This window comes from Amyelois transitella, chromosome 5 (assembly GCF_032362555.1).
Source record: "Amyelois transitella isolate CPQ chromosome 5, ilAmyTran1.1, whole genome shotgun sequence".
NCBI lineage: Eukaryota > Metazoa > Arthropoda > Insecta > Lepidoptera > Pyralidae > Amyelois > Amyelois transitella.
In genome coordinates, this window is record NC_083508.1 from 9,390,270 (window position 1) to 9,418,196 (window position 27,927).

General features: G+C 35.9%; 2 protein-coding genes across 2 annotated transcripts in view; both read left to right on the forward strand.

Moving 5' to 3' along the window:
- The window catches only part of LOC106134523 (ATP-binding cassette sub-family F member 3), a 434,240-nt gene that overhangs the window by 234,638 nt on the left and 171,675 nt on the right, over positions 1-27,927 (forward strand). The window lies entirely within an intron of this gene.
- LOC132901800 (uncharacterized) lies at positions 23,291-26,519 on the forward strand. Its single transcript, XM_060944427.1, has 3 exons — positions 23,291-23,535; positions 23,760-24,585; positions 26,385-26,519. The coding sequence occupies exons 1-2, from the start codon at positions 23,349-23,351 to the stop codon at positions 24,563-24,565; spliced, it is 993 nt and encodes a 330-aa protein (XP_060800410.1). The 5' UTR covers positions 23,291-23,348; the 3' UTR covers positions 24,566-24,585; positions 26,385-26,519.

Here is a 27,927-nt window from a genome sequence, read left to right on the forward strand (position 1 = left end):
CTCAGGTAAACAGAGTTGTGACGAGTTGTAGCGAGTACTCTTTTAATTAATTAAGTGTATGGAGTGGGCTGAGCAGTCGCACACATCCCGACTTGCTGATTAGCTCGGGCTCGGGCTTTGCTTTCCTAAAGTTTGAATCGTGGATGTGTAGCGATTGGTAGGTTAAGTTAGAATCCTTAAAATTATTTCGGTTGGCAAATTATAGGATGAGAAATCCAGTGCCTTCTTTTGAACCCTGTAAAATTGTTGGATTGATGATAAATGTCATGTGCAACTTCCACTTTTGCATAAACATATCACGTCTTTATTCCTTATAGTTAAGCCAATAGTCTCGAAAAGCCACATTCAGCTGGGTGGCTTAAAAATGGAATTTAGAGAAAATCATTTCACTTATAAATTACAAAATAAAATATGTTATCATTTTGGCTGCTGGAGCCCAAAATATCATTGGCGACCATAAATAATTTACTAACCGGAGTCTTAAGATTTCATTACAAATTCACTTTGGCACGGCGCGTCTATAATCCGCCCATTAGCAAAAGGTTCAGACACTAATCACATTTGGATGGTAAGCACCTGTCATCGGTCACTGAATAGTCCGAATTTGTCGGTGTAATTAGATTTCCGCGGTTCGTTTGACCGACATCGGCCATTCGGTCAGAATGGGCCGATTGATTGGAATGCCATACGCGATGATACAATTTGTTCGGAAATTTTGGTGCGATAGATTGAGATGTATAAACAATTTTATTTATTTTTGTATAACCCAATGCTCCCTGAGTATTAAGTGTGATAGGTACGAAAAATAAACGTAGTCCTTATGACCATGAAATTATATGAAAAAAGATTATTTGTACTGTAGTTTTATCATTAAGTTATTTAGATATTATGACATAAATTAAATAATTGTAAAATAAAAAATCATATCTGTACTTTATCCAAATCATACATACATATGGTCACATCTATATCCCTTGCGGGGCTGACAGAGCCAACAGTCTTAAAAAGACTGAATGGCGACGTTCAGCTATTTGGCTTAATGATAGAATTGAGATCCAAATAGTGACAGGTTGCTAGCCCATCGCCTAAAAGAGGAATCCCAAGTTTATAAGCCTATCCCTTAGTCGCCTTTTACGACATCCATGGGAAAGAGATGGAGTGGTCCTATTCTTTTTTGTAATGGTGCCGGGAACCACACGGCAAATCCAAATCTTTTATAAATAAGTAAATAATTTTGCTTGTGGTGAATAAAAGCATTTTAAATAGACGTCAACTTTCAAAACTAAAGCAATTAAATACACATTTCGCACCGCAATCACTTAGGCAAGTCAGCCACATGTGTCTCTCCGATCTTCGGACCTCGGGCCATAAATTTGTTATATAAATTATTCAGATTCGTCATCGGATTGCCAGATTAATTATTACTACTTGCAACTCCAGAAGGCGCCTCGATTAGCAATACGTCACCAGTAAATATGGCAACACTTATTTCAGAATTTATGTAAGGGAGAGTGGGGTAATGGGGACACTTGGCAATAAATCTAGTGAAGTGATTTGGTACAAAGCACTGGGCCCGCGGAGTAAGCTGGGCTTGCCCGGGACATCCATTGTGGCCCAACTCCCGGCCAATCCGATAATGCCATGGAGATTGTCCCGTCTTTCCCTTAACACCTCAAGCCCTTTATATGAACCTGCCTTTATCTTGAATTAATGTATTGATTACATGTTTAATGCAGAAATTATTAACGAAATGCTGTACCTCGAGTTTCAGTACCCGTTGTGTAAATGTATAATTTAGTCCTGATTAAACTAATTACCCACTTAAAGTGACAAAGCTTTCCTCTGAAGTAGTGTTGAGGTGTAAAATATATTTCATTACTTTTTAATCTTCCACATGAAAAAGTAAAAGTATTTTTATTATAAGTATGACAAGTAACATGAATAAGCTAAAGTAATGATTTATCTATAAGTTACTCAAATATCGAAATGTGGAAGGCAACAAGGAATTAAGGGTACCTACATCTGGTACACGTTATGATGCGAGATAGATTGGTTATCTACATAGAATTTATCTCATAACGCATATATATAAGAAAATCAGAATTAAAAGATACCTTTTCACTCAAAATGTTTATACTTTACGATTAAAAAAAATTAAATATTTACGTTCCAAATGCACGATAACGGATTTTAATATGTCAGTGGTGTGCCAAGCGCCGCGTGCGCGCGACCCAAGCTCGGCTAAACTTAATCTATAAATCAAGAAGCGAAACTATTTCGTAATTAGATCGTATTTAGGTTGGGGCAACACCTTCCCGAATCCTTGAGAAAGCACCCCTGAGGGTCCGAAGGTAGCTCTATAGCCTTTCAAGCACCTCTTTAGCGATAATATCCTTAGTAAATGGATCTCAAATATTTTGCCCCATAACTGTTACTAAAACGATGTTATCATGTTTATTGCTTTTCGTTGAGGACGTTCTAAGTAAGTGCTTCATATTTCATCCCAATTAATATAACAGTAAAATTTTTGGCAATAATAAATATATAATTAAGATCGATTTCACAAGTTTAACATTATAAGTAAAGTCCTTAGTGTAAGTAGTATTAATATATGAGGCTTGGAAAGGACATACAACAAATGCTCAGCAAAAAGCATATCGCTAATATTAAATCGGTGTACTTTGATTCTGTCGTCATGTTTATCATTATAACGTAGCAATATTTCTGATAAAAAGTTCTGTCCATACCGTAAATCAGATGTTTGCACACACAACACCCAGTACCAAACAATGTAACAACAACAATGAGAACGAAATATCGAGTAAAAATAAAAGCCTCTTAAAAACGCTATTCTTTCGTCGTGAATGCTTTGATGTAGACTTAGTGTTTAATAAGTTGATCCTATTAGTGTCCAGGTACAATGGAGTCGCCGGGCCGCTAACAAGATTATAACTTTTGGTAAATTAATAAAAAGTAGCGAGCTGTGTGTTCTACTCAGTAATTTGCGATGATGTGTTTTGTTATTTTTTTATTTCTATTACAATTTTGTATTGTTCCAGGTAAGGGGAACCTTTTGCGATCGACGAGAGTTTTTAAAAGAGACGTAAACTAGAAATATATATTACAATGGTGTTCTTGCAATCAAAATGATTATAAGAAATTAGTATTTGCTATTCATTTAAATAAATTGTGTACTTTAAAATGTTCTTAACTGATTATTGAATAACACCACAAGATTAAATAAGAAACTTTTAAAATTTGCAATATTTTACACCATTTGATTATTGACATCTCGAGTGGTAATACAAAATATGACCAAAAAAAAAATAGCACCACATTGCCCAAACTCGTTGTATAAATAGCATCCCCGATGTCTGACACGTCACATGATCCCGTGTTAATGAAACAATAAATTCGTATTCTGCGCGCGACTGTACAAGTACACTCATCCACAATATGCCCGCAGTGACGCGTCTCTCATTAACTTAATACGTCACGGCTTGTACTTTAGTAATATGTTGCAAATGAAATACTGGATATGTACAGCATGTTTTGTTTTCGTAGTCTCTATCAAAAAAGATTCCATTTTAATTCTGAAGTTACATTGAATTGTATTACTCAATAAATTATCATGATAAGTTTCAAATGACGCAATTAAATAAATTTTCCCTAAAAAAATGCTTTACATATAGTAACATTAGTATTTATCTAAATATTTACTAAAAGAAAATCAGATGGCATAGCGTATAAAAGAATTAGCAGTAATGAAATGTAATGCGGTTGAAGAACTGAAGATTGTCATCAAACTTATTGGCTCGAAAATGAGCTTCACTGCTTCGTCAAACTATACAAATAATTCAACAAACAATGTCATGACATCCTAAAATAATCTCCAGATTTTTAAGAAATATTTCAGAGTTCCACCAACTAGTAAGTCAACAAATCGGGCGATCTAAATTAGGCCCCCATCACACGAGCCGAGGTAATGAGCGTAATGAGAGGCATCGGACGCGACAGCCCCCGAATACAGTCGCGGGATTACGCATGTTGCTGCTCACTTTGATAAGCTTTATTCTGCCTGTAATGGATTGGACTAATATACTGTCTTCTTGTTATTAGACTTCCAGATTCTTAGCTGTAAAGGGGGGTTTATTATTTTTGGGAAAATAAAATTTACACAAATGTTTGGGTTTGTCCTTTTACGATAAAACACAAAAATCTTCCTCCTCTAAATTGTATTATAATAGATGAAATAATAGATTAACGTAAAATAAAAAATGCTTGCTTATCGATTGTATATCGATATTCGACACTCAGTTGAATTAGTTATTTGTTAAGTATGAGTATCACCTCACAGCTTCGGATTAGTTAAAATTCCATCAGAAGATGACCGGCTTTTCGAGGCATTCGAGGAGGACCGTAGGGCATCGGACAGCGGAAAAAAAGGCCATTCACCCAAGATGAAGACGTTAAAAATTTTTGATCACGCCTTACCAACATTCCTAACCTATTTAAAACTAAAATTTCCTATTTAATATTAAGATACACATATTCTTAAACCACAAACCACTTCACTATAAATGAGTTGAACTTCTTCTATTTAGGCGTCCACATATTGCGGACACATTAAGGAGTGCCAGAAGAAGTTACTGGCTACGAATGGGCCCTAATGACCGAGGCCGGACACAATAACGGCGCGAGGTCGCCTCGAATCGAGACTGATTTTTCGTCGTCCCGTGGGAGGAGGCCCTTAGAAGGGAACGTTATAAAGAGTTATGATGAGTATTTTTGCTTTTTGTAGCGAAAATTTATTGTTCCGTGTTGGAAACTATTTACAAAATAAATAAAAGTCGTTTCAGGATGAAAAAGAAATATAATAACTAAATTAATAAGAACACCGACTAACTCTTAAATCTGGAAAAACCGCTGGGTCTAAAAGTTCAAAATATGTAAAATACATAAAAAAAAATATGTTAAAATATATTCTCTCTTCGTGGAAATTCAAATTATAGTTACAAAAAAAAACTCTTGAAATGCGACAAAATTGTTTAAAATCCCTAACTGATTGATTAGTTATACCACAATTAATTAAAACACACATAAAATATTTTGCTTATACTGAAGGCAACAATGTGTGCTATATCCAATTTCGGGAAACAATACCAAGACATGCTGAACCGTCCACAGCAATCGCCTGGACGCTAAGCAGAAAATTCCATCCCGTAAAGTTTTGATTGTCCGGGACAGCTGGCATTCCCTCCGACACATTCCTGGAATCACTGAGGTTTTATTGTGTTCATATCGCAAGTTTATATTTCGAAACTCATCGGAAAGTGTCATTTGGACACGCATCGCCCGTAATAGCGGTTTATCGTGAATTTTCTTACGCAAGTTTGTTTACGAAATGAAACCATAGGACCGATGGGGAGTTTGGTTTAGCAACTTTTCAGATGTGGAAATGTTATAGAAATACTTGGACTTTAATTAACCAGGCTTCATTTATTGACTGATGGATGACCATCATAGGAATAAACTGACGAAATGCATGATGCAATACTCGAACTATTTACTTAATTAAACAAACATACCGTTTAATTGATGAGTGGGAAGCAAGTATTTAGCTAATAGATAATCCCATCCCTTTTAAAGGGCCGATGGCCAGCCGATGTATTAATTAGTCGTACCTGCTGACTACATCCTATTACGAACCCTTGCCCACCTAGAATTATGATTACGCGAAATCGACAAGATAATGCTCGTATTTACTTTGATTCTCGTCGTTAAAAGTTTGGGGGCTGACGAGGGGCGTCGTTAGGTCTACTAATGGCCACCATTTGTCTTGTCCGGCAGTAGTTGTGCCTTACTAATGAAATTATTGCCGCAACTATACTAAGGTTATAAATACCCCCAAAAGGCCCGGACGCCACCTTGTTTGGCCTAATGGACCGGTCAAACTGTAAACTCTGTTATCAATGAAATTACAATTAGTAGGGGATAAAAATGGACGAGGGTCGGACGGTTTGTTTGTCATGCACGATAATTGTCTACAGGCAATTTCAATTTAATTTTGTACGTAGGTTAGTGTGAGATGTTAAGATTTTTGTTCGATAGGAACTTGGCTGCTTTAATTTAATTTTTATTTTATAATTGGTGTTGAGCTTACATTTATGGGAAAGGGTTTCCAGAAAATTGGTTTCTTTTTCACTGGCTATAAAATTAAAATACGTTAAAGGAATTGTTTATTTATTGTTTCCAGAAAATGAGGGAATAAATAAAGGAGACTTTTGGTGTGACTTTTTTGGTAGTATAACTTGGTATCTTATTAATTGACCAGTGACAAGCTTGATAGTCTTGATAGATAGACCAGTGACCAATAATAGAGAAACTGTTATTAATAATTTTCCTTCTACTTAGAATTGCTCCAATTTTATATAAATAAAAGCTACCGTTTGAGTTCATAGAATTCGTGGCTTGTCAGAGTTCCGGACTAAGTAGTCAGTAACAAGACTTACCGTCACCTACACTGAATAACTTGAAGAAAACAACAAACAACTCTTGACTTACTCTAGCAGATATATTTTAGAAAAACTATTAGCCCGATTTAGTTCATGTAGATAATTTAATATGTTTTATTTAAAACATGCAAGAAAAGAGTGACGAATGTGGATGAAGTGAAAGAAGTAAGCAGGATCTTGGCACGTGGAAAGATGAAGGCTCTGCCTACTTCTCCAGGAAATAAGCGTAATTTTTTGTATGTAATGCCTCAAAGCTACAGTAGGTGAACTATTAGCTATAAGCAAAATTAGGTACCTACCTGTCAAACTTTACGACATGGCTTACAGATTATTAAATCTGGTAAAAATTTTCTGGCCGTATGGATTGCGAATCTTCTTCTGCCTTCTGGCGTCAATCCTGATGACATTCCACCACCACCACTCTGGAGAGGAGCCCGGGGTACACCTTAACCTTAGATCTTGGGATTGGGTGAGTCAGGTTTTTACACGAAGCGACTGATCTGATCTCCGCAATCTTTGCAGGGGTCTTAACTTGTTTTAGACGGAAGAATATAACTTTATTAGGTTCAGTGGATGGACGAAACTTCTTTAGTATTCTTGAAATTGTCATTAAGCTTTGTTATTACCAAATTAAATTTTATTATCAACTTGGTAATAACTAAAATACCGAAAGTATGTAGGTTTAATGCAATTTTTTTTAATTTACCCATAACTGAAATACCGACTACATACATACATACATACATAAAATCACGCCTCTTTCCCGGAGGGGTAGGCAGAGACTACCTCTTTCCACTTGCCACGATCTCTGCATACTTCTTTCGCTTCGTCCACATTCATAACTCTCTTCATACAAGCTCGGCGGTTTCGGGTACTTTTGACCTGACCCTTTACCAGGACGTCCTTAATTTGATCAAGATACGTTCGTCTAGGTCTTCCCACTCCGACCTTTCCCTCCACACTCTCCTTGTATATCTGCTTAGTCAACCTGCTTTCATTCATCCTCTCCACATGACCGAACCATCTTAACATACCCTTTTCTATTCCTGTAACTACATCTTCTTTCACATCACAACATTCCCTTATCACGCTGTTCCTTATCCTGTCACTCAATTTCACACCCATCATACTCCTTAACGCTCTCATTTCCACTGCATTTATTCTGCTTTCATGCTTCTTTTGCCATACCCAACTTTCACTCCCATACATTAATGTCGGGACCAACACGCCCCTGTGCACAGCCAGTCGAGCCTTTTTGGATAGTTTCTGACTGCTCATAAAGGCATGCAAAGCTCCATTCACCATGTTCCCCGCGTTCACTCTCCTTTCAATATCACTATCATACTTGCCATCTGATGTAAACTTTGATCCTAGATATACAAACTCTTTCACTTGCTCCACTTTTTCTCCTCCAATCAAAATATTACATGCTGTCATTTCTTTCTCCATTTCAAAAACCAGTGTTTTAGTTTTACTTACGTTCACTTTCATTCCTTTCTCTTTTAAAGCTTCATGCATACAGTTTACCATCTCCTGTAACTCCTCCGCTGATGACGCCAGTATAACCTGATCGTCGGCATAGAGCAGACATTTGACGAGTAACTCATTCATCCTTAATCCACTTTCAGACTCTTTCAAATCTGTCAAGCAGCTATCCATAAATAGGTTGAACAGCCACGGTGACGCAACACATCCTTGCCTAACGCCTTTCTCAATCTTAAACCACTCAGTGTGCGCTCCGTTTATCCTGACACAAGCACTCGAATCCTCATATAAGGATTTCAGTGCTCGTATTAAGAGACTGCTCACCCCATGCATAGAAAGTGCTGACCACAATTCATTCCTCTCAACTCTGTCATAGGCCTTTTCCAGATCTACGAATGTGCAATAGACTTTTTGACTCTTGGCCAAAAACTTTTCGGCTATGCACCGCAAGGAAAAGACCTGATCAGTACATCCCATTCCCTTTCGAAATCCCGCTTGAGCATCCCATATTTTGTCATCAGTTTCATTCCTGACTCTATTAATCAATACCTTAGCATACAATTTGCCGACGACGCTAAGCAGGCTTATACCACGATAATTTTTGCAGTCCAGCTGTGACCCTTTTCCTTTGTAAAGTGGCACGATAACAGCCTTACACCAATCTTTTGGTACTCGGCCGCTTCTCCAACACAAATTGAAAAGGCAGTACAACTGACTAGCTACTACGCCTTTTCCTGCTTTAAGCATCTCGACCGACACTCTATCACACCCAGCAGCCTTTCCCGCTTTCATACTCTTAAGTGCTTCCACAATTTCGAACATTTCAATTTCGCCTTCCATCTCATTCTCTTTTTCTTCGCTATAGCAGAAATCTTTCTTATTTCCTTCCTTTTTTTCAAATAAACTTTCAAAATAGTCCTTCCATATCTTTAGTACACATTCTTCTCCTTTCACAACGCTACCATCCTGGCATCTGATCCTAGTCAGCTCTCTGGTTATAGTATTTCCTCGGGCTGACCTTACGGAACCGACCGACCGAAATACCGACTACATGCAGGTTTTCCCCATGTACCCCTCTGCAGATCAAAAGTGAGCAAACCTTCATATTACACGCCTCATTTGATCAGTTTCAGAGACATTCCCTGTGGGGTAAAAGTGGGTAATCAAAAATAAAAGAACAAAACCGGTTGATTACTCATGTTAGTATTGAAGGTTACCTACCTGATATTAAAAATTCTTTGTAAAATATGCAGTAATCATGGTATGTATGATGCTGATACGTGTTTTCAGTTATTTGTTTATGATGTGTGCGATGTTACATTACTTGTTTTTATTAGTAACTAGGTAGTATGGACTGGTATGAATAGCATTTATTATTGAAATAGTATAAAAAAGAACAAATAATGACATTATAAAATATCAATGTTTATTTCAAAACTAGTGCATCCAACAATAAAAAGATATAAAATCTACTGATACAACTTAAAAAGTAGTGACAACTGAAAAATTGCCCGAGTATTCTCGCCTATTTTCATTTACTGAAAGCGTAAACGTTCAAAAACCGCGTCGAGTGTTACCGCGACACATGATGGATCAGGCGGCAGACGTTCTCTTTGTGTCTGTTTCCGAACGGTTACCTCCAAATGTACCCCGAGTGTTCGAATTTTAAACGCATTCCGCCATTTTGCGCGCCATTAGTCGACGTGAAAGAGGCCGTGATTATGATTGATTGGGAGTTTGGGACTCGTACAATGCGGTTGACTTGTTGAATGGGGCTCACGTGTGCTTTGCGCTTATTTGTAGCAAACTTGTAAGTCGATAACGGGTCTATCAGGTTAATTGAAAAATCCGAGGATTTCCGTAAATGTATTTTTGCCTAACGAGGATGACAGAACTGACCGTCGAGAAGAATCGGAGTCCTGTTTAACTGAATAGCTTGTTGATAGAATTTAGATTCAGATTGGCAGCCTATCGCCCAAAAGAAGAAGTTTTTTTTTTACAATCTGCGTGGAAAGTGTGAAGCAACAAGTATACGCCATGTTTCTTTATCAAAATGAAATGTTAAATGTAGAGACGGCGTAATTAAATAAGAACATATATATATATATATATATATATATATATATATATATATATATATATGTAAGTCTTCAATTTCTAGTGGAAATACCGATACCCATTCCAAACTAGACAATACAGCTTCAATATAAGTCCACTTGCACCCGATTGCACCCATTGTGACTGCAGTCTGTAGTTGCCATTTGTACCAAATCGAGAATGAACGTAGATCAACTATTGAGAAGTTGGTAAGACGGTTATGATGCCTGTCCATTTCGATGTAAAATTAAAGCATGAACATTTAGAATACTGAAATATTTTAGATTATATGGTGTATCACCATATAATCTAAAATATTTTAGTCATACGGAAAAATCTAATAAGTATCAAATCTCGAACAAAATAATAAATGTTCTAAACAAAAACAAGATTACTCCTACGTAGAAGGTATTTCTATAAGAAGGCTCATTATATAGCAGTTGATAGGCAGGATATAAATTATTAGATGAGTAGTCCAGACATTGAATTACTTACCTAATTTCTAATGGAACCAATTATGAAATATTACATTTTCTATAGGTGATACAGTTTAAACAAAGTTTTTCAGTCAAGAAAAAATATACATACAATATTTAAATATAATATTTTCATCGAACAAATTTAAAGTAAACAAACATGTAAAAATAACAAACACTTAACAAAAATTTTTCAAACAAATTAATCAGAATATCGTCAACATCAACATCGTAAGTACGTAATTCCCTACAAATCGAAGAAAATTTCGCTATTTGTATTGAAATGTCGTGCTACGGGAAGCAATTATTTTTACCGACACGCACGGTCGACCGGCGGGGTGCGGGGGGCGGAAACAACGGGACATCGACGCATTGTACCCGCGGGAACACAAAAAACAGGTTCAAAGGGGAAATCTGTTTGTTTGCGATAGTTCCGATGAAGATTTCTGTCCGGAGATACTGTAGGTGAAAATATTTTGAAGGAAAATGTGAAAAGAAATGACAGAACTTAATATAATTTAAGTTTTATTACCAATTTTTCGGAAAGCTTTTGTATCTTCAGATATGCATATCAAATCAAAAGAATAAAGTAATATTTAGTTAAACTTTATAATAGAGCACTATTATAAATATATATAGAGTTTATCATAAGATATTTGACATGCGATAACGGGAGCCTTTTTAAGGTCACTAACATTATATTAAGTATATGAACTCGAAATATTTCCATTATATTATATTTGGGTTTTTATCAGGAATTTTAGAAAATTCCTGATAAAAACCCAGACTCTATTACACTAATAAGAATATTTATTTCAGTTGTCCAACGGTATCTTCGGACTGAATTATTTAAAAATCAGTATTCTCCTTTATGAGTTGTTAGTTATAATCTGTAAGTATATTTATTTATAATAGAAACTCGAAACTCCAAATTCATTAAAACGGAACGAAAAATATTTAACAAGTTCGCAGTAGAAAACACGGCGTAGTAATTCAGTATTTTCCCATTTGAGAGACAATTCCCGGAGAAACATTAAGCGTGTCCCTATGAATACAAGGACGTAGCCTGAGGGATCGCGACGTCTTTTTTATAATCTGTTTACTCGCTCCGTCCTTACCAGATAATCTTTTTATACGAAACACCCGCTGATGTGTTTGCAAACGGTTTTAAAAATAAAGTGGCTGTGATTTTCTATTTTTAACTTAGTTACAAGTTTATTATAATAAAAATACCAGCTTTCCTTAAATACGCAAAATATTATGCTTCAGTGAAAGTATTACCGAGATTTATTAACAATGATTTTAGATATTAGTATAAATAAAAAAAAAATCGTATAAACGGTAACTCGGTAATGACATTACAATTGATTACAATTGAATTAGCAATTTTCGTCTTATTACAAGTCATCATCATATAAATAATATGTTTACTTTAGTCCATTAAGTACAAATTTCAAGTAATATTATATAATAAAAACACAGACACGGAATCCAAAAATGGGGCCTAATTCCGCCCGGAGATAAGCATTTAACTGAGTTTAACTGTACATAAAATTTTATTGACCCATATATGAAATAGTGAGACAATCCTGTCCCAACCCCGCGAAGTTTCCCGAGTCATTAGACGCATTTTTATTACTCAATGACAATAAACATGTCGTAAGCTATCGACTGAAAACATTCATAGAATTAGTTTCCCGTCTCATCTCATCCGAGTCCGTTATTACGATTATTGTATTCGATTAGGATCTTCGTTTATTTGTTATGAGATGATAATTCGAATTTATCGCAACAAATAGTTCCAATTACCATTTAAAAATAAATTTTAGTTCTTTTTCTTTTTGAAAATTTAAATAAACCAATAAACCGGCGTTCTTTTTTTAAACGAATTTACGTGGTTCGGATATTATTTATTGCGAACAATTTTGCTTACAGTGAAAAATATTGCGGTACATTTTTAGGTGGTGGGTGCTCGTTTCTCGCAAAACTCCTAATTTCTAATGGGCCATTTGCCACTTTGTCAATTGCACCAATAAATCTGAGCGGGTAGCTCCACCGAGACTGAGTTATGACCCCGTCTTGAGCTAAATGTCGCGACATTCTTTTGTTTTGCCGTGAACTCCGATAGGAACGGTGACTTTGACGTTTATTTATTTGTCAGTTTGTACTAAGAGTTGTTGCAATAATTTTCAGGTGAAATCACAGGGTGATATTGATACTTCTTTTTTATTTTTTGCTTTGGTTACCTACTTGGTTGTTATAATTTTAAAATAAAAGATGTTGCTTCTCTTCCTTTTCCAAAGATGCTTATATAAACGAATATAGATTGGTAAAGGAATAGCTGAACTGAAAATAAATACGAATAAAACAAATGCGAAATTGTCTAGACTAGTCGTTTAGAATCCATTTTTGTTCATTTAGATACTGACACCGCTCCAAAAGTTTGGATTCAATAAATTTTAATTTTAACAAATTGAATCGAAAACATCGATTGGAATAATTTTATTCGGTCGTTCATTCTATCAACAAATGGCTTCTCTCCAACTGGCTAAAAGCAAAGTTCGAATATGGTATTCTATTTTTGAATTTAAATTGTAGTGACTTTCAATTGTATTAATAGAACAAGAAATCTATTTTTGATTGAATTTTGTTCAGTAATAAATTGCACAGTTGTTCGATATATCGATAATATAACCATGATTCAATATAGGTTAGGTTCCCCAGCAAAGGTCGCGGAGGTAAAACAGGAGTCGCTACGTGTAAAAACCTGATTCACCCAATCCAGGATTGTGGTCACACTAAGTGACATGACATTTACTACAAGTTTTTTTTTCCACGAGGCTCCTATGAGCCTCTTGCTGATTAGAATTTTTAATCTAGGATTTGAATTCAAATCCAACAAACTATTCCAAACGTTGAAGCTGTACCATTTCATATTCCACACTCGCTTCAGTATATAAATATATGTCTCTAATTGCGGGCAGCCTTTGATTCACAAACTGACGGTAGCACGACATTTGCTTGTCTTTATGCCTTGAATTTTGTATGCGGTGTTAGAGTTTGCCCAGTACAGAATAGCCGACTATATTGGGATGTAATACGCAGAAATACAGATTGTGAATTTATAACTTCTCAAATTGTTTTAATACTGGTCTGAAAGAGAAGAAAACATAGTGTTTACTACCTGATTTTCTTCCTTGTGCAGACTGTGAAAGTCAATCAAGAGTAAAGCTTTTAAATTTGATATTCTTTTAAGTGATGGGCTAGTTACCTGTCACTATTTGAATCTCAATGCCTTGTTCATGCTCATCTCAATGCTCATGACAATTGGCTCTGTTACACCTGTGAGGGATAGAGACATTATTATATGTATATAGGTATGCATGTACTTCTAGATCGTTGGGTGCCCAAGGCAAACGCAATAGACACCGCCACGGAGAAGATGATTGCATTCAAAATTATTTCATATTATTATTTGTTGACAAATCTTAAGTTTGCCAATTAGTAGTTGGCCATCATAAAATTTAATTAAGCCGGGTCATCAGTCACGGTTGGGTCGAGTCTGCTCCTGCAAGATAACGTTGGGTCACGCTGCACTAACTGCCGTGATGAATGTACCCACAAACCTCAGGCATGTCCCGGTGACAGCTCCCTGGTTAAATAACCCATGCAATTAACAGGAAGAACGCTCAAGAAAATCGATACAATATTCATAAGTTTGCTCGGACCCGCGGCGGGCAAACAAACCAAGATGCTCGCGATTAATCATTCACCATCGTTATCGAATAGTGGGCCGTGATGAAGTAGCGGTCGGGTTAATCACGATAACTAGATGTTGACCCCGATGTCCTCGCTGACCAGCGGTCATCCATAATGCAGACGAACGCACTCGACGGGTTACCAACCTCATGAACTAATTGAATCCCGAGCGATCCCAAAACTTGAAGGACCCACTAACAATGATGAGTCTTACACCGCGTCTTCATTATCGAAATGTGTAAATTGAACGCTTAAATTCAAACTTGGAATATTAAAATGTCCATACAAAGGCCTCGCGCTCGTTACACGGAACGTTCACCTTCTCACTCCTCATTAAAATTTGTACGACAGCTTCTAAATTTCTACTCTTTTCTCCGCACCTCCATTTCAATATACAGGAAAAAGTGGAAGAGCGATGTGTACGGAGTACCGAGCCGGGCTGCAAAACTTTTGCCTCCCTACCCACGGAGGGGGCAAAAAGTGTTGCCGACGGGTGAGCGCTACTTATAGCTATGTCGGGGAAAAGTTTTCCGTGTTGCGGGCAGGGGGTGGTGGGGGGAGGGGGACGCATGCGCGCCTAGTAAGCCGCAGAGCTGACGTGACAGTCCTACTCAGGACTTTGCCTCAAACAGCGGGGCTTTGCCTTTTTGTTCGCTAAAAACGCAGTGGTTACGTAACTGCGAGTATGAAATGACTGATTTTTTTCTACATAGTTTTTTATTTAATCAGCTTTTTGCACTTACTATGCAAAAAATTCATTAATTTCATTGTTGTAAAATTTTCCGTAAAAAAATATTTCTTTGTTTAAATGAGTTTCTTTGAAAAAATATTGGAATTGGAAGGTTTTCAAACCATATGTAGAAACATGCATAATGAGAGGACATATTAAAACTAGTTAGGTCACGTCGAGGGCAAAAGGGGGGGCAATCGATACGATCTGCCCCACACCCCGCAGCGGCCAGTTTTGACACCGCCTACGACGTAGCACTAGCTACGGAGCTACGGTGCTACGCCGTAGCGAGCCGTCAGGAAAGTTACTGTTGCTTTATTTTGCAAAAATATTGATAAGAGAGATCTTGATCATAAACAAAAAAATTCTACTGCATAAAGGCAGTCATTAAATAAATATTTAAGCAACAAATTGCACAGATTGAGTTAGTCTCGAAGTCAGTTCGAAACTTGTGTTACGAGATATTAACTAACGATACTTTATTTTTTATAAACACTTATAGGTATAGACAAACTTCGAAGACCTAGGCCAATCGGAGAAAGAAAATTTACTTCGGTATGAAACAAGTTTTAATTTTTAAGGTTCTTAATTTATAAAATTTTCATATGCCGGAACACTTTTTACATATAACAAAATAAATGAATTGACTTAACATAGTCTAAAAATAATGAGGTTAGTTTTTTTTCATTACCGATATAGATCAGCTCTAACTTTGATTTTAAGCATGTTGCTAGGCCAATGGTTGCGCAACTACTGCACATACTCTTTACCCGAGATCTAGCTAGCCCTATCCTCTCATAATCAAAAAAATTATTGACATCAGTCAAGAATCAATGGCATGATCGCTAACTCCGACCTTCACCGCGACCCAGCCCAGAACAACAACTCTGTGAACTTGAAACGACTCGCGCGCAACTTCCAACAGGATTTGTTGCTTGCTCTGTTTGTTGCCAAACTAAATTTGAGTTGCTAAACTAAAGTTGCGGATATTTAAAGAGAACTTTTTCTCGAGTCAACGGCCGGCGTCACCCAGTTTCGGAGTACCGAGTTATGGCAGTTCGGAAACTAGTCGGACCTCCAATTCAAGAAGGTCATGGCGCTAATTTGACCTTGCCATAAGTTGGTACCAGTTTCCAGTTCGACCGTATTGTTTGGAGTTCGATCATCGTGTAAGTTTCGTATGTAACTGTAAAACTGTATTTGAATTATGTGGAGCGATATGACGACAAATAATTTTTAGTTAGTTTTAGTATGAATAAAACACTTTTATAATATTTTTATCCAAAATGTGTACGAAGTAAGGACGAGTGTGCGCAGTATATTAATATATGTATTTCTCTTTAATACATAGAACTTGAATGAAACACTGAAATTGTTCTAATCCTAATATAAGTACAGACCTACGGAAAGTCCCAAATGAAAATATATCCACATCTATTTTTTGACGGTCTCCGTGACGTAGCGGTAATAAGCTTGTCTGTGACACCAGTGATCCCGGGTTCGAATCCCGGCCAGGGCATTATGAGAAAGAACTTTCTCTGATAGGCCTGGGTCTTGGATATTTACCTATATATGTATTTATTATAAAATATAGTATCGTTGAGCGAGTGTCTCTTTACACAAGTCTCGAACTCACTTCGAGGCTAACTCAATCTGTGTAATTTGTCCCGTATATATTTATATTTTTTCCTTTCCTGGCTGACATATTCCAACTAAGAGCTGATCCTTCCACAACACAGCATCATATAAAAAATACATCGCAATGACAAAATAGAAATAATTACTCCGTATCCCGGGCAAGGCAGCCTTATCACCGCTGAAACGCAACATGACTAGTACATCCATCCCACTCGGCTGTATAAAACATCGTACAGAGTAAAAAAGAGATAGCACGTTGCCTAAATAAAACATAACGGCTGAGAACACGAGCCATATTGCTTCGCTGGAAAAGTTTTAAAAAGTTTTCTTTGCGGGCCCATTACAAGTGGGTTTGTGTGTGTTCGCTCGATACAGGCAGTCGATGAGCTTGATATGTCAGGGTCTGGTATAATTTGAGCAAAACAAAAGTAATGATGTAACTTATCAATATTTATTATCCTATTATTTGTTTTAGGCAACGTCAAATAAAAGAGAGAATGAGGTTATCTCGAATATTAACAACTAGGTTACTTTTAAAAGTAGCTCACCTAGTAAAACTGTAAATGACATCGTGAAGACTTTTCTTCCTCGTCTGAAATGTATTTTGAAGTCCGATTGGCGTCATTTTATTATAAAGTTAGTACAATCTAATTTTACGTCAGTCACCCAAATTGTTTTCCAGTGTTTAAAGTACGTTTTAAACCTTGACAAATACAAATCAACATCCTTGATTGTCTGGTAATGAAAAAAACAGGATATGGTGTACAAGATGCATTTTCTTTCAAATTGTAAAAATCGATTAAAAAGAAACGCTCTTGGAATTCTGTTTTTGGAGATAGGTTAGCGACGTGTCACTGTTTGAACCTAATTCCAGAATTGAGCCATTGAGCGACCTGAATATGGCATTTGAGTCTTGAAGACTGAAAAAGGATACAATAAAATATCTTGATACATATGCATACATTTTAATATTTTAGTAGAAACTCCTCTTAAAACTCCTACTTTCTGGTGCATTTCGATTTCGTCAATCCGTGTGACCTCGCCCGCCTGTATGAGTGGAGCCCCCGCACACATACAAACCAGCGCCTACACAACGAAAGTAGGTTTATTTCCATGAAAAAGTTTTGAAAATCGATGGCTGTGCTCCTAGCTGGCAAACTTCTGCATCATATAGCCATAAATACGCTTCGTGTTTTGCTCGCTGCGCCAGCCTTTGGTATTTTCTTGTAATATTCTGTAATACACGCTTGTTATGTATGGTTCCCGTTTCATAAATATAGGATTTTATGAGATTTTTCTGAACTCGTACGTGCATCTTATTACGAGTTTAGTTCATTACTTTTCTTATAGTTGTTGATTTCTTTCTTTGCTTAAAAAGTAATACTTAAATTTTTGATGACCTCTGTGGCGCAGTGGTAGTGCACTTGTCGGTGTTGTAACACAATCAATCAATTCTGTAGTAGATCCCGGGTTCGAATCTTTGAATTCGATCCCCGCCCGGGCATGATGAGAAACGAAATTTCTCTTTTTGATGGGCCTGGGTCTTGGATGTTTATCTATATAATAATGATATGATGATGATCTATAGACTCAACGATACTATATAAAATATAGTATCGTTGAGTCATTATCTCGTAACAAAAAAACATTCGAACTCACTTTGAGGCTAACTCAATCTGTGTAATTTTCCCCGTATATATTTATTTATAATAGTAATATGTAGTCTAATATGATATGAGATTATCCTCCTTCTCATCCTGGCATTAGTCTCGGTTGGGTCCTCACTCCTCTGGACAAGAAGCTGAAGTGTGCATGACCTGGTTTAGCCTATAGTCTAGTTTATAATACGAGACATCTCATAACATATTTACAGTTGATAAAGTGAAACGATATATTTTACTACCAGAATATCCTTGTCATGGTTAAACAAAACAAAGAAAAAGAGACACTAAAAGAAAACTTCCTAACAGACTTAAAAGTCTATAATTATAGATTTGCTTGCATAAGATTAAAATAATTAAAATATATCGTCTTCAACCATGCGACGCGCGCCATTCTGCGGCGAGCGCCATCTTGAAAATATCGCTTTGATATATTATTGTTTATAAATAATGGCTGGAAGACCCTCCCAATTTAATTGTGGCGTATCCTCGAGAATGGCTTATTAAGCGGCCAGTTAATATTTCCTTATTGAGCCATAATTAATTTGGTTAGTCAGGTGCGACGCCTCTAGCGGTTATTCGGCCCGGCAAAATGGTTATAATCTACCGCATTATTTTGTCCTGGCCAATTTGTTTGAAGCCTTTGACGACTGAGATAGAGTTAATTAAACCCTATCAAAGTGTGCTGTATTGACTTTGCTTGATATTTACGTCAAAGATCTGGGTGACTTTTGTAGCGAAATGACTTCTAACTAGTGATGATAGTTAATCGCAGGTATGAATGGTTGTGACTCTTAAACACAAAAAATAATTATTCATTATGAAAAAAATTATTGAAGACTGATCTACCCACTGATTACAATATTTCGACTTCTCGGTAATTGTTACATATTCAAAAAAGCAAGTCATGCAATTTAATAAGAAATTATCTGAGTGCCAATATAATGACAAAAGTGACAAAACAGTTTTTGTGTTAGGGCACATAAGTTTTAAGATTGTCTCGATGACAATCGCTGTGTTATCAATAGAAGCAAGATTTTTGTGTTTATAAACTCCCTCTGCATAAGTGAAAATTGCTCCAAAAAGAATTCTTCTCATCCTCTTTCCAAATTTGAAATGCTATAGGTAGTAGTACTCCAATCATACTTAATTTTTCTTTTATTTAAAAACTGAATCTAAATTTGATGCAGGTCCAGTTTTCAGTACTACTTGAAGGCCTTTTTTTCCAGTATTTTTTATGTAGTATATCTAGACGACGGCGAGGTAAAAATGCAGTCTCACGGCGCTCGTTTATCAAGATCGCCATCTGATCGGGGCGGCTCAGCTGCGTTTTATTGTAGAATTACCGGCTCGCATTCCAATTTTAATTTATAATTCCAATGTTCTGTACTTTTGTTATTTTTTTAATTTCAAAAGCACTCGATAAAAATCGTTCTAGAAACTGGATATATTCTTATACAGAAAATAAAATATACTACTAAAATTACAGGTTGCTAGCCTAGCATCTAAAGATCAGAAACCCAAGTTTGAAACATTTTCCCTTGATTGGCTTATACATTCTACGCTGAATCAAAACAATAGCCCTAGAACAAGCTACAAATTTAAATTATAAGACCGTAATTTAGAGGTTAACACTTTCCCACTACGCCAGATAGGCCATCATTATTGTTTTTATCAAGAAATATTATACATCAAAAACAATTTCAACGAGTTCTTTATTCCGTTTTAAATAATATGGTAATTCAACATTACAAAGTCAAACAGGAATTTTCCCAAGAAAAATGCATCTGCTTCAAGCGGCTGGAATATCTGATTTTTTATCCCTTTGAAGCTTTGAATAATAAAACATTGCTATAACATTTTCCTCTTAATCTTAACGCCGGTTTTAAAAGCCTGTGCATTATCTAATAGAAGTCGAAGTAATATCGCCTTTGCAAAATATAGAGAACACAGAAGTAAAGATGTAGTAGTAAAATCAATAAAATATTTCTTTTAATAAAATAATCTTACGTATAAAATTCTCTTGTCTGAGAAGTCTGAGAATCGGCCAACATTTATTTTTCATACCCCTTAGTAAAATATGCGAGTGCGTCGTTTAATTTGTATTAAGATGGCCTGGTAACATTTTATATTTTTTATACATACATAAAAACATATAGCTACATCTATATCCCTTGCGGAGTAGACAGAGCCAACAGTCTTGAAAAGACTAAAAGGCCACGTTCAGCTGTTTAACTTAATGATAGAATTAAATTTCAAATAGTAACAGGTTGCTAGCCCATCGCTTAAAAAAGAATCCCAAGTTTATAAGCAGATACTATTATACATTATTTATTTGTTGTGTTAGTTGTCTTGTTGTTTTCAAATCACAAGTAAACATACTGTAATTAATTATTAAGTTCAAATTTTAAATTGAGGAAGGAATGTTAATTTTTAGGTATTTAATACTAAATACTTACTACTTAAAAAGATAAACAAATTTTTGACACAATCACGCTCTGCTGTCTGTACTATTTTTATTTTATATCACGTTGGTCCGAATTTTGTGAACGCCAGTGTAACTCGTAAATTACAAGGGTATTGTTTTATGCTCTCTCATTACATAGATTGTTCTAGAGGGTGGGATATTAACGTTGTTATGGATTTTCAAAGGCTGACCCTATAAGAATCGCATTTTATGATTAATGCTATGCATTTTGATTGTATTTAAGATTTATGTGTATTTCTAAAGTTCTTTTTTACATTTGCTCATTCTAATTAAAGTCTAACAATGGTGGCTTTGAATCTATTTAACAGCTTATTTTGATATATCTAGGAATACCAACTTTGTACAGCAACACAATATTTGGTGTAGGTACACATATTTAATGTCAGCAATGAAAATTCATAATGAGCAAGAAAAATAGCACTTGTCCCAGTTGAAAATTGTACCAAAATTTTTCATGCTACTATAAATTTAAGCAGAAAAAAAATTGAAGAATAAAATAACTGAAATCAACGGAGCGTTTAATAATCAAATTTGCAGTCAAAACATACCAGTCACGTTTGGATAGTGACATTCCATCCTTAGACAATTTTAGCTTTATCTTGCGAATCAATTAATGTGTAAGGGGCGAGCGTACCAGGCACGGGAACGCAGCCCACGATCAAAAATTATAGTATACTTATACCGTACTTATGCAATCTGGGTTTAGATCTCTTGTGCGTTCGATTAAATTTCCTACACAAAATGTTGGGTTTGTAGGAATTTCTAGAAAGCAGATGCCTAATTTTTCAATCTTATCACGTTATGTCAATCCATATAGATACCTACATCTTATAGATGAAAATCAAGGAAGGGCGTGAGACTTGACATACGAGTATTGTACATATTTAATAAAAATTATTCTTCTTACCTTGTATCTTCATACATCTTTAGCTTAAATATATATATCGAGGTTGCAACTTTCTGTAAACAATTTTTTCATCTCAATATGTGATAAATTGATAAATTGTTGGATGGACGTTCAGTAAAACCTTAAAGTCTCAACGGATGTGGCCATAGGCCTCCAACCGGCGGTCGCTGCTTCCGCGCAAGTACCACGCGGAAATTCTATTTTGTTATACGCACCGAGGTTAACAACAAGAGAAGACTTAACCATCGCCATTACTTGATAAATATGATAAACAACATTTCCAATTAAATTGAATATTTTATAAATTCTTTATTTTCTTGTGAAAAATCATGTCTTGCGTGGAAAAATGGTGCTTGGATCCGGTCACCATCTGAAACAAAACAAGAAAATTATTTGCACGTAGGTACTTACTCATAAAACTCTTACACTATTTACTTCTTTTCTAAACCTTTACGACTAGAGTCATTTTACAATTATTTTTATTCTTGCTACATTTTTTTAATATAATGAAAAGTAGACATTTTTGATGAATATAATAATATTACTGTAATAATATTATTAATTTAAGTTACCCTTACAATACAATGAGCTTTATTTAATTATAATACCAATACAATACAAACATTAAACAAAAAAGCCACAAATATAAAATTTTATGTCATCTCCTTGCACTTTATCAACTCGAGGGCTGTTTGACGGATTTTGCGAGCGCTGAAAGCTTTACGATGTTGGTTTGCACGCTTTGATTATAAAATTACCCCGTTGCTTTAACTTCCTAATGGAATATTTTGTGCAGTGTTTGTTTGTGTAAACATTATCTCTAAAGGTTAAACATAATTATTTTTTGTTCCAGGTTTGTATGCTAGCAGCATCATCAGCTTTGATGATAAGTTGAGGTTTGAACGACTATACGAGTTTATCTTAAATTTTCTGTGACGAAGCAGTAGTGTGTTTGCTTGTGACACACAAGGTTCGGATTCCGGACAGGGAAGGATGAAACCGAACTTTTCTAATTGAGTCTCAGATGTTTATCTTTTTAATTGATTATTATAAAATATCGTAACGCTGAGTTAGTATCCTATAACACAAGTTGCGAGTTTATTGTGAGGTTTGCATAATCTGTGTTATTAGTCTTGTATTATTTATCACTTTTGTCACAATAAAAAAAGAATAGGACCATTTCATCTCATTCATGGATGTTGTTATAGGCGTCTAAGTGACAGGCTTATAAACCTATGATTCTCCTTTAGGCGATGAGCTAGCAACCTGTCACTATTTAAATCTCAATTCTATAGTTAAGCTAAACGTTGCCTATCAGTCTTTTCAATACTGTTGACTCTGTCTACCCCACAAGGGATTTATATTTCAGACCTCAACCGAAGACGATTACTTAATATTAACCTGCAGCAGCAGCACGAGTTGTCGCTGTCTCAGTCACACACTTTCAGAGTACCTAATAAAAAGTAGATACTCCCCCTCCCACTGGTCGGCCGGCGCATCGTGCGCTCACGTCATTACGAGTTTTTGTGTCGTCGAAGTCGCACATAATTCTCTCTTTATCGTTACGTTTTTTCAAATTACCTTCGTCCGAAATGGGTAAACGTAAAAGATCAAAGTCAAAGGAATATGATCATCTACTGAAAAAGATGAAAAAACTTGAGGAAAAAATACGGGAAAGACGATCAATATCATCGTCCTCATCAAATACTGATCAAGTTTTAAATACATACTCAGAAGAGGTGGACAATACAAGTATAGTCTTATCACCGATAATTCCAGGTATGTACCTAAATTTACTATCATCCTATATGGATTGATAGATAATAATTTATTTATTTATTTTTTCCTTCTATGGTTAATCGGTTTAGATATCCTAAATGGATTATCTAAATACCGACTCCACGTATATCGTGTGAGAATTTAAAAAATACCCTACAAAAAAAAAAAAAAAAAAAAAAGCAAGAAAAACGCGTATCCTAAAAGGATTACTCGTTTAATTGCAGATGAAATCAGCATCCAAGCCACGGAACAAGTTGTGGAAAATACTGAACCTGAATTGGATCCAGAAATTTTGCAACTACTAGGCTCTGACCCCACAAAACAAACTAATTTTGGCGAAAATCTACATAAAGATATAATGCCTAGGTGGAAGCATATTCTCATCAATGGCCTGGACAAAGATACAAAAGCCGATATTTTGAAAAGTCACTTACCGCCTGAAAACTGCCCGCATTTAAAAGCGCCCAAACTAAATGCAGAAATAAAGGCCGCTTTAAATGAAATTAACTGCAAGAAAGAGTGTTTTAATGAAAATAAGCAAAACCAGCTTGCAAGTTGCTTGGCCGCCCTTGGCAAGGCCCTTAATATTGCCTTAGTTGGTAACTACACTGAGATTATTAAACCACTCAGTGATGCTGGGCGGCTCCTATGTGACTTGCACTTTAGAGAATCACAATCCCGCCGATATTCTATAATAAATACATTAAATAAGGATATAAGAGAAACTGTTAAAAATACAAAAATTGATGAATATCTGTTTGGCTCTGACTTGGGTGAACAATTGAAAACAGCAAAAGCTATAAGTAAATCTAGCTCTGAATTAAGAATTCCAAAGCCTCAATTGAAACCTACACCTCAACGGGGCGCTTTAAACTCTCGGGGGGCGCGGGGTGCAGCCTCGACAACGCGTCCGACTCAACGGAGGCCGAGCGCGGGCGCCGCGAGGGAGCGCGACCGCGACCGGGGACACCGTGCGGCCACGGGCTCCGCGAGGAACACCAGCCAGCGCGGGAGAGCCAGGAGATACTAGCCTCACCGGATGACTCACAGGTACACGCCGGCAGGTTACGTTTTTATTATGACGCTTGGCTTAATATAACCGACGACAACACAATATTGTCATGGATTCAAGGCTATCAAATTCCTTTTAAAGATACGCCTGTACAAGCCAAAGTTCCTAATAATCCCTGTTTTTCGGCAAAAGGTTCTTTGGCCATAGAACGATGTATAGAAAATATGCTTTATTCTAATGTCATTTCTACTTGTATACCAAGCAGTGGCCAGTTTGTTTCCCCTATATTTACTGTTCCCAAACCAAATGGGGAAAATAGATTCATATTAAATTTAAAACAATTAAATAAATTTGTCGAAACCCATCATTTTAAATTAGAAGATCATAGAACTGCACTAAAACTATTAGATTATGATTACTATATGGCAACGTTAGACTTGAAAGATGCTTATTTTTTAATTTCCATACATAAAGACTATAGAAAGATGTTACGGTTCAAATGGATGGATCAGTTATATGAATTCAATGTTCTCCCGTTTGGCCTATGTACAGCCCCATATGTTTTTACCAAATTGCTTAAACCTGTCTTGCGATATTTACGTTTGTCGGGCTTATTGTCAGTCAATTACCTTGACGATTTTTTTTGCATAAGCAAAACATATAGTGATTGCTATTATAACGTGCATAAAACAAAAAACATATTGATCTCCTTAGGTTTTATAATTAATTCGGAGAAAAGTCAAATTAATCCTGGTACAGTATGTAAATTCTTGGGGTTTAATTTTGACACGAGTAATATGATAATTAAATTGCCAAATGAAAAGAAATTACGTATAAAAGAGCAATCCGAAAAGTTTATAAATATTAAAAGTTGTACAATCAGACAATTCGCTCAATACATTGGTCTTTTGACTTCCGCATGTCCAGCAGTACAATACGGCTGGTTATATACAAAATCATTTGAACGTGAAAAAATATTGGCTTTAAATAATTCTGTTTATTATGATAGACGTATGAAATTAAAATCTTATTTACATAAAGACCTAAAATGGTGGATTGAAAATATAATGAATTCATTTTGCCCTATACGTAATAATAATTATACACTAGAAATATATACCGACGCATCCCTTACGGGATGGGGCGCAGTTTGTAATAGTGAAACCACTGGTGGAAATTGGAAACAATCTGACATCTCTCATCACATCAACCTACTAGAGCTCAAAGCCGCTTTTAATGGCTTAAAATCCTTTGCTTGTCATTTATCCAATTGTGAAATATTGCTAAGAGTTGATAATACCACCGCTATTTGTTACATCAACCGCATGGGCGGTACGCAACATTTACATCTTAACGAGGTAGCTCGTGAGATCTGGCGGTGGTGTGAATCCCGAAATATCTTTGTATTTGCATCTTATATAAACTCATCTGATAACCCCGCTGATCATCAATCTCGCTTGATTAATATAGATATTGAATGGGAACTTGCAGACTATGCTTTTTTCCGAATTAAAAAACATTTAGGTACCCCAGATTTTGATCTTTTTGCTTCGGAACAAAATTCTAAATGTTATAGATATGCTTCATGGAAACTCGATCCAGAGGCAGAAATAATTGATGCCTTTACATTTAATTGGTCAAACTTAAATTATTATGCATTTCCTCCGTTTTGTCTTATCCCAAAGGTGTTACAAAAAATTATAAAAGAAAAATCAAGCGGCATAGTTGTCATTCCAAATTGGCCTTCACAACCATGGTATCCCATGTGGTCTAATTTGGTAGTTTCTAGAAAAATTTATTTTCAACCAAGTGCATCTCTCTTAATTTCTCCTTTCAGCGAGGCACATCCACTACATGCGAGTCTTACCCTGGTGGCAGCGAGGTTATCAGGCAAGCATTGTTGAGACAAGGGATTCCAGCAACTTCATTGCATATTTTTATGGCCTCATTCTCTGTTAATACAATTTCCCAGTATAATTCAAGTCTTAAAGCATGGTGGCAGTTTTGCACGGTTAATTCAATAGACTTTTTTGATTCATCGATTATCAATGTCATATCTTTTCTAACAGAAGGTTTTGAGTCTGGTATTGGCTATAGTTCACTCAATACCCGACGTTCAGCCCTTTCACTTATTTTAGGCAAACATATTACAACAAATGTGTCCGTTAATAGATTTTTAAAAGGTGTGTATCGGCTGAGAACACCTACTCCTAAGTACAGTGTAACTTGGGACCCAGTTACTGTTTTGAATTATCTTGAAAGTTTTTATCCCTATGAATCAGTCAATCTTTCAAATATGGCTATGAAAACTGTTACTCTCATAGCACTAGCGTCCGGTCAGAGAATGCAAACACTTAGTTTGATTAAAATGAAAAATATATGTATTCATAATGACGATGTACTGATTAAAATAACTGATCTTATAAAAACCTCTCGTCCTGGATCTAGTCAACCTTTGCTTAAACTCCCATTTATTCGGGAAAATCCAAAGATATGCCCCGCATTAGCTGTACAAAATTATATAGATAAAACCAAAAACTTACGTAGTGATATGCCTGATGAACATTTGTTTATCAGCGCCAGAAAACCACATAAAAATGTAGGTCCACAAACACTTGGCCACTGGGTTAAAAAAGTCCTCCAGGCAAGCGGAATTGATATCGGTATTTTTGGGGCTCATAGTACTCGTCATGCATCTACTTCAGCTGCTTACAATTCTGGTGTTAATCTAGACGTAATACGTAAGGCAGCAGGCTGGAGTGATAATTCTAATGTATTTTTAAAATATTATAAAAAGGATGTCATACAAGAAAATAATAATGACTTTATTAGAGGAGTTTTTTCAGTTGTAAATTTAGACAATTAATTTTATTTAACATAAATTAAAAATAAAGACAAATTAATTTACAGTTATCCTAAGCAGGAATATATGGAACTTTGATATTATTATTTTCATAAAGAAAAATAATAAAATGTTGATTTCTATTTATTTTTTTAACTTATATTATATTCCTCTAAACATCTGCAGGTTAATATTAAGTAATCGTCTTCGGTTGAGGTCTGAAATATAATTAGGAATTAAACGAACTTACCTAGTGACGTTCGATTCCAATTATATGAAGACCGAAGACCGAAGACGATTACTCCGTTCCCTCCCATCCCTTTATAACCCCTTAAAAATAAATAGAAATACTTGTAAAATCTCTAAAAAATGGCGTGAGCGCACGATGCGCCGGCCGACCAGTGGGAGGGGGAGTATCTACTTTTTATTAGGTACTCTGAAAGTGTGTGACTGAGACAGCGACAACTCGTGCTGCTGCTGCAGGTTAATATTAAGTAATCGTCTTCGGTCTTCGGTCTTCATATAATTGGAATCGAAC